The sequence below is a fragment of the Vanessa atalanta genome, chromosome 18, assembly GCF_905147765.1.
Source record: "Vanessa atalanta chromosome 18, ilVanAtal1.2, whole genome shotgun sequence".
In the NCBI taxonomy this organism is placed as follows: Eukaryota; Metazoa; Arthropoda; class Insecta; order Lepidoptera; family Nymphalidae; genus Vanessa; species Vanessa atalanta.
Window position 1 is genome coordinate 1,318,030 of NC_061888.1, and position 8,364 is coordinate 1,326,393.

At 32.8% G+C, this 8,364-nt stretch overlaps 1 protein-coding gene across 1 annotated transcript; it reads left to right on the forward strand.

Annotated features, from left to right (window-relative positions):
- Positions 1–978: 978 nt before the first annotated feature.
- Positions 979–4,236, forward strand: LOC125070994 (proline-rich protein 4-like). The gene is made up of 3 exons (XM_047681035.1): positions 979–999; positions 2,551–2,796; positions 3,864–4,236. The coding sequence occupies exons 1-3, from the start codon at positions 988–990 to the stop codon at positions 4,044–4,046; spliced, it is 441 nt and encodes a 146-aa protein (XP_047536991.1). The 5' UTR covers positions 979–987; the 3' UTR covers positions 4,047–4,236.
- Positions 4,237–8,364: the final 4,128 nt, after the last annotated feature.

The following is an 8,364-nucleotide window of genomic DNA, read 5'->3' on the forward strand; positions in this document are numbered from 1 at the left end:
ATGTGGAACTGGTTTTAAATTTAGTGGCAATATTTGACCCAGACATACGAACAGGTGAAGTTTTATAAATGCTAATAAAATGACTAGGACCTAATGGTATACTAATTATCATAATATACAAACTAAATATATAAGTATGTATACAGTATCTATTAACACACGTTTAGTAATAGCTTTATATATTTAAGTTTCCTTAATGTACTAATAAATAAAAAAAATAATTGGATTTAAAATAATTCAAATAACAAATGTGTTGAAAACTTAAAGACAAATTTTATTAAATAGACCGTTTGGTTCTAACAGAGAGAAACAGAGTCTCCCTTTTTGGTACTCGGGAAATCTTAGCCATATTCCTACGGAATCACCAAAGTTATTTACGATTCTTGTCCACTAAAACCCCTGCGATGTCTATTCGTGATACGACCTAATTAGGGTCGATATATTTTTCTCACAGCTCTGTAATTACTAAAAACATTATGGTAAGGATAGTTTGAACCCAGGAGACGAATATTTTTTTCTACTTATTCTAATACTACACAAAATATATGAAACGGGATTAAACACCAAAAAAACTACATCTTACAATACATTACATACCGTACAAGACTTTCTATCATCAAATATCTCAAAAAAAAAACTGCAACATATAAATATAAAAATAGCAAAAAAAGGTCCTATTACGCTGCAAGCGTACTATCAAATCGTAATCATGCCATTCCGAGAACCGAAAGACTATAAAACTTTTACGAAGATATACATTGCGGATAACGAGTTTCGCCAATATAATGATATGCGTTTAATTCTTCAATGTATACCGTGCATTGCGGAGGAAGTGCAATATTAATTTTATCTTAGCCATCTCGGTACGTAGAACCTATCACTGAATGGAAAGGCGCGTTGTTCATTTCACCAAGTATAAAACGCTCGTGGGGATCGGAAACTGCATCAGTCAATACTAAGAAGCCAACACAACCTAATTCCATCAACATGATCGCATTCGTAAGTTATTTCTTTACATTTTTAACCTATTACGCAATTTCAAACCATAGGAAGTAATTTTAAATATTTTGACATAAATTATCACAGATAAAATATACTTCTGTAACCGTCTAAGTACTTTATAAGTGGTATAATTTTTTTCGTACAATTTTAATATTTTGTTAAATATTTATTCACTCCTTAAATTAATTAATTCAGAATAAATTATATTCACAATAATTAAATGTGTGTAAATTATATCAGCAACTGGAAAAAACTAATTTTATATTTTGTTACTAAGCCATAACGCAGTGTACAAAAATAATTGCGTTTTGAAACCAATTAAAATTTAAATGAATACTATTTTAAATGTAATACAATTTTAAATGTAATTATATTTCCAAAATATGGTATTTATTTTAGATCTTTGCTCAAGATTAAATCTATATTAAAAAAAATAACTTCCTCTATCAGGAATAGGTGTGTTATAAAGGTAATTACTTTGTGCCATTGTCTAGACTTAAAGCAACGCTTACGTCTAGGTGAGGTTCGTGTTACGTAATAAGATAAATCGTTCGGTGAAAGGTTTTAATGTACTTCCTTACTCTTATTAATAATAGCTTTATTGAGTTTATTCATTGTCCAAATTATATTTATACACATATTTATATAAATATATATGTGTATAAATATGAATACCTCCCTTGACAACGTCATAACTTGATAACGACTTAATTGCCGATGTCGTTTAGCTTCTTTTTTTTTTTTAAGGTTTACAGAAATTTTTGGCGTTTTCGAAAACGGTTTCTATCGTGTCGTATTATATATATGTATGTATTTGATAGTGACGTGACTGTAAAACTTAATTCATATATTAGATATAATATTTTGATTAATAATTGATTAAGTATCTGTTTAAGTGAATCGATGAATTCAGGAAGTAATATATTACACGTAATAATTATGTTTCAATCAATCAAAATTTATTATAATGTTTGAATTGAGCAGCAGCAATTCTTCAATACAATAATTAACATAATTGATTAAGTTAAATATATAATTAGACCATGATTATAACGTACAACGCTTATACAAATAACGAAATCGAAATTACTTTATTCAAATATGCTGCTAAAAAATCTTTTGAACGGCCATTTTGAGCGATTTCATTAAAATTAAAAATGATATACCAATTTCAAATGTAGATTCTTCTATGTAAGAACCAGTACGAAGCTCGGATACGTAGTTTTATTTTTCATTCACACCACCTCGATGTCTGGAAATCCATAACAGAGCGGTTTGTAAAGCATTTTCTGCCTCGCACAACTCTGTAGAACCAGCTTTTGCCGCTGATTTTTTCGAACCAATACGACTTGTGAACATTCAAGAAAAGAGCCTATTTATATATCTTTAAGGCCGGCAACGAATCTGCGAGCCTTCTGATGCTGCAGATAGGTTCTGGTAGTCATTTTCTTGGTGGTAGTTTCTTGTACATTTAATGATATCGTCTTACTAATGACGTTCGGAGATGATTAGTGTTCTTTATAATAATGAATAAATTTTCTTTTCCAGAGAACAACAGTCCTCATCGCCTTGATCGCGTATTCAAGTGCGCGACCCTCCGATGAATGGGAGCCCGAAGGTCACTCTCACTCGGAGCACACCAAGCCGTACCACGTGACCGTGATTAAGAAGATAGGAGTTCCAGTACCTCATCCGGTCGCTGTGTCCGTGCCTCAATACGTGAAGATACCCATTCCTCAGCCTTACCCCGTGCACGTAACAGTTGAACAACCGATCCACGTCCCTGTATACAAGGTGAGTTATCCCAACTAGTCCTAACCCGTAATGACTATATGATCAACTGTACATCATTAAATTTTGCATACATGTTTTTACTTCTACAGTAAATGATATAGGGTATCCAACACCTGAAAAACTCCCCCTCCCTGAAGCAGCTACCGGGGTGGAAATTATACCATACTACAAGATATACTGCTGTTAAATAGCCGCTTATAAGACCAATTTGATCGACATTTATAATCACTGATAATAATAAAGAAATAAAAATGAAGATTCTATATAGGGCATGTTAATGCTTAAATATATTCTAACTCTGAGCATTTTCGTATTATTCAATTATGTAAATGTTATTATTTTTCTCAAATGACGTATTTACCACGCATTTGCTATACTTTTACTACCATTTGAATTTATGGTATTTTGTTGTCTCCTGCACAATTTCCAGACAGCTTCGCGTTCTAAATTTAAAAAAAGAACGTACGTTGTTTCAAATACAATACAAATGCCACATAACAAAAGAATTCATAAGTATAATCGTAATTATAATCTCATTAGACAAATTGTCAGCAATGTTGCGTTGTCAATAATATTATTGGGTTTCTCTTATTCACTTAGTATTTTCACTGTTCGTGGGATCTATTATGTCACGTCTATTGTGTTTTTGTGATTGACAAGTGTAGTGGCGCCATTTACGATGTTATTTGTCGTTATGTAAAGATGAAAGTCAGTTTGAGTTATTGGACCGTGAGCGGGTTAAAAAAATTTGCTTTATAATGGATCAAGATTTAGCAATTCGGATATACCTACGTGTTATATAATACTTTATCGAGATCGTTTTAACTGAAAGTAGTTTTATGTTTTTTTTTTTAATTTCCGTTTAATAGCTTGTCCAAGATTGAAAGAAAAAGTTCAACGTAATAAAAAAGTAACTTGACTGCAACTTTATACGTTTATCACGATTTATCCTTTTTTAGTAATGATAAAAAAAATATGTTAAAGGAACATTTTAAAAAAACAGTATAAAAGTTTATTGTATGGCAATTTCTTATTACTACTTTTTTTAATTCTATTTTATCTTCTAGGTCGTCCATCAAGTGGTAGAAAAGCCTGTCCCTTACACCGTCGAGAAACCTGTACCTTATGAAGTTGAGAAGCCTTACCCCGTTGAAGTAGAGAAGAAGGTCGAGGTGCCCATCCCTAAGCCCTACCCAGTACACGTACCTGTCTACAAACATATCTACCACCACAAGGGAGGCAAACACTAAACGCGTGTCATAGCTTATCCTGTAAGCTTCGCTAACTAGTTTGAGCCAGTGCAATCTGGTCTGAACCAGTTATAAGCGGTTCAACTGTAAATATACTTAATCTAGTTTCGGTGATATCACCGCCTCGTTATTCAAATGTGATATTTATTTGTGTGCAAATAATTATGTTCTGTTGTTTGTTGTTCGTATCATTGTTGACTATTGTGTAATTGTTGTTGATTTTTTTTTTAGTTTTAAATATATGACAAATTTATAAGATTTTGTCGTGTTTATATTCCGACGTACAAATTTATAAAAATATATTTACATTACATTACAACCTGTAAATTTCCCACCGCTGGGCCAAGGCCTCCTCTCCCTTTGAAGAGAAGGTTTGGAGCATATTCCACCACGCTGCTCCAATGCGGGTCAAAAAATTCAGTGTTGCCTGTGTTTGAACCCGAAATCATCGATTAAAATGCACGCGTTAAAAATATATTTATTATAATTAAAATATTGGTTATTCCAATAGACTAATAGACAATATAATATAAACAATACATGAGGCCTTTCTTTGAAAGGTTATATTTGCCCTGCAAAGGTTAGATTACAATTAATAGAAACAGCTGTTAACGATATTTAACGGCTATTCCTTATTTATTTCAAAACAACATTTAAATGGCGACAACACTAGAAACATGACTTATTGTTAGCATTTCTCTAGGTATGTTTGTTAGTATAACTCATTTACTCGTTTATTTTTCTATTAGGAAGCTAACATTATAAACACTTTTATTTTATAGTACTGTGAACGTTTAAAAAAATTAAATTTACAACGCACAGACTAAATAGAAATTAATCTGCAAAAAATAACCTTCTTGGTCAATTAGGGTAAAAAAAAAAACTAAAACTGCATGTTATCAAATTTAAAATAAATATATTTAAAGCCAAAATAAAGAAACAAAACTTAAATAAATTAAATAATTTTAAAATTGTAACGCTATTAAGGAATAAATTATTTTTATTTTAATAAATTATTATTTGTCTGTATTACGAAAATAAATATTTCGAAAAATTTTATCACAAATTATAAAGGTGGAATTGGATAAGTTAGCATTAAGGTGTTCTATGTTTAAAATTTATTTTAAAATATTTTTACGGAAAAAAACGGCAAACGTCTTAAAAAAAATTACGTATAAAACGTATAAAAATATTAGTTCTAATTAAAATAGTAGTTTCGACTCAAGGGCTTCTCAAGTTCTTTTACTTTAACAGAATTTTTACATATTGTTAAGTTAATCTCTACTTTTTCTTTCTTCACAAAAGACTTAATTGGTAGTAGGCCTTTGTGCAAGCCTGGGTAGGTACCACCTACTTATAAATTCTACTGCCAAGCAAAAACACTTATTATTTTTGTGTTCCGACTTAAAAGGTGAGTAAGCCAGTGTAACTACAAGCACAAGGGACATAATATCTTAATGCCCAAGGTTGGCATTGGTTATGTAAGAAACAACAATTTCAGACGGCGCCATGTCTATGGGCAGTGACCATTTACCATCAGGTGACTCATTCGTCCGACTTTCTACCAATAATATAAAAAACAGTTCCTTATAAAGAAGTTCAAGCTGTTTTTAGATACTCAAACTCAAACTCAAACTCAAATTCCTTTATTCAATATAGAAGTATTACACTTTCTTATTGATTGTCAAGTTAAACACTAACGCCGGTTCGGAAAAGAAAACACCCTGACCTGAGAAGAACCGGCGAAAGAAACTCAGCGGGACTTTTTTTTTTTACGTCAAATTAATTATATACATAATTATATATGAGTAGAAACAGCCAGGAGGCGATCGTTTCATTCCCAAGGTGTGCTATCAAACATAAACTCACTAATTGTATAGTAACCTTTCGCACACAAGCGTTCCTTAACAATTTTTTTAAATTTCGCAACAGAAGCATTTTGAACGCTTTCTGGGATCCTGTTGTAGAAGCGTATACATTGCCCCACAAAAGAGTTACTGACTCTATGCAGTCGAGTAACAGGAGTAACAAGATTGTGTTTGTTCCTTGTACCAACGTTATGAGAATCACATTTTCTCATAAAAACATTAATATTTTTCCGTACATACAAAACATTACAGAATATATATTGAGAAGCAACAGTCAATATCTTAATTTCTTTAAATTTATACCTCAAAGATTCCTTGGCTCCCAGGTTATAGATTGCGCGAATAGCCCTCTTCTGCAGCACAAATATAGTATGGATAGCGGCTGCGTTACCCCAAAGCATAATACCGTACTGCTACTAAATGTTGATACTCAACAGTGCAGTAGCTAGTTTATGAAAACTCAAAACAAATTCCTGTATTATAAACCCGGGATTTCGGATATTAAGTGCTTCCGTCGCAAAATCGATTAACAAACAACAGCCCGAAATCTGGAAGTTAGCAATGCTTACGCTGTTATTCGAAAAGTACCTAAAGCTGTAGGTCCTGCATTGACCTCTCACCGTGTTGGATCTGCCAAGCTATCGGATTATAAGGATGGGAACATAGATAATGCATCAGTGTATTACAAGCTTGTATGCTGTCATAGTTCTGCGCAGTTCTCCCTGAAATGTCCTCCGTGAATTCTGTCAGAAGGACATCATTATAATCAACTCCCAGAAGCCTTTTAAATTTCCCCATAATAGTTTATTTCCTCCTTAAGTTTGTATATGCCCCTTTTTTATATACATACCCGATTCTTTTGAATTTTACATAAGCACAATTCTATATATATATATATATATATATATATATATATATACATCTGTTAATTAGTTAATGTTTCGGTATATCAAGGTTGATTATGTATGTATAAATAGATATAAAAAACATAATTATTATTACATTTAATGTAATCGATAAGTTAAGACAGTTATCATCCAATAACAAAAAATAAAAACACTTCCTTTTTTTACAAAAGTGTAAAAGTCCGAATTTATACTGCCAACGTGCACAAGTAAAGCCGCCAACAGCCAGTCTTAAAAACATAACCTCTTTACTTTCCACAATCGGATCAAGATACTTGTACGTTAGATAAGTATGCGGCCCCGCCACTTTCTCTGCAACGGTCAAGGCTCCGGTCGACGCACTCGGATACGATTTATATCATATACCTTATATAATGCATTGATTAATATTATAACGCATTATCTTTAATATTATAACACATTAATAAAAAGTATATAACACTCCCATTTAATGACAGACTTTTTTCGCTGTATATACCTATAAACATTTCCAACCACAAGAGGATTAAAAACAAATAAACAACTCTTGCATCGAATAATGACCTGATACAATGAGTTTTTTTTTAATATAACATAGGTAAGGGACAAACAAACGGTGGTAGCTTTATATTTAATTCAACACTGTAACATTACGATTCAAAAGTACTTTTATAAGCCGATGCCGAAATGGCCCAGTGGTTTGAACGCGTGCATTTTAACCGAAGATTTCGGGTTCAAACCCAGGCAGGCACCACTGAATTTTCATGTCCTTAATTTGTGTTTATAATTCATTTCGTGCTCAGCGGTGAAGGAAAACATCGCGAGAAAACCTGCATGTGTCTAATTTCAATGAAATTGTGCCACGTGTGTATTCCACCAACCCAGTGGTGGAATATGCTCCAAACCTTCTCCTCAAAGGAAGAGGAGACCTTAGTCCAAGAGTAGGAAATTTGAAGGCTGCTAATGTAATATAATGTTTATAAGCCTACTTGAATAAAGAATACATTGATTTTGAATGGACCACCTGTTAAAATTAACCATTCAGAAAAACACAAACTCGCCACTTGCCTTGGAAACTAAAATGTCTTTTGAGTCTGCAGTTACACTGCCTCATTCGACCTTTCAAACCGGAACACAACCACACTGAGTATTATTGTTTGGCAGTGGAACACGTAATGCTTCACTAAGCCCAATCACTAAGTCATGTCGTTTGAATATTATCTATGTTTTTATTGAAACTTTGTTAATAAAATTAAAGTGGAATACTGATGTATTTTAAATAAGGATATATTAATCATGAACTGTTTGCGTAGCATAATACAGCAGAGCTGTTAATAAATCGCATGCATTACCATATATCATAGGGCACATTGGGCACGTGCCCAGGGCCCCCATCCTGAGAGGGCCCCGAAGAACCAACAATTTACCAAATTAAACCAAAAAATATCTAGCAAAACGGCCCCACATTCATGGGGTGCCCAAGGTCCCCAGAATAGCTTGAGACGGCTCTGATCGCATGGAATATGTAAATCTAAGGTTTGTTTAACTTTGCTCCTTGCAATCCAC

What these genes read in the sequence shown, in the direction of transcription:
- LOC125070994 (XM_047681035.1), top strand. An exon ending in TCCACGTCCCTGTATACAAG is followed by an intron (nt 2,797 to 3,863) that starts GTGAGTTATCCC and finishes TTTATCTTCTAG; the next exon opens with GTCGTCCATCAAGTGGTAGA.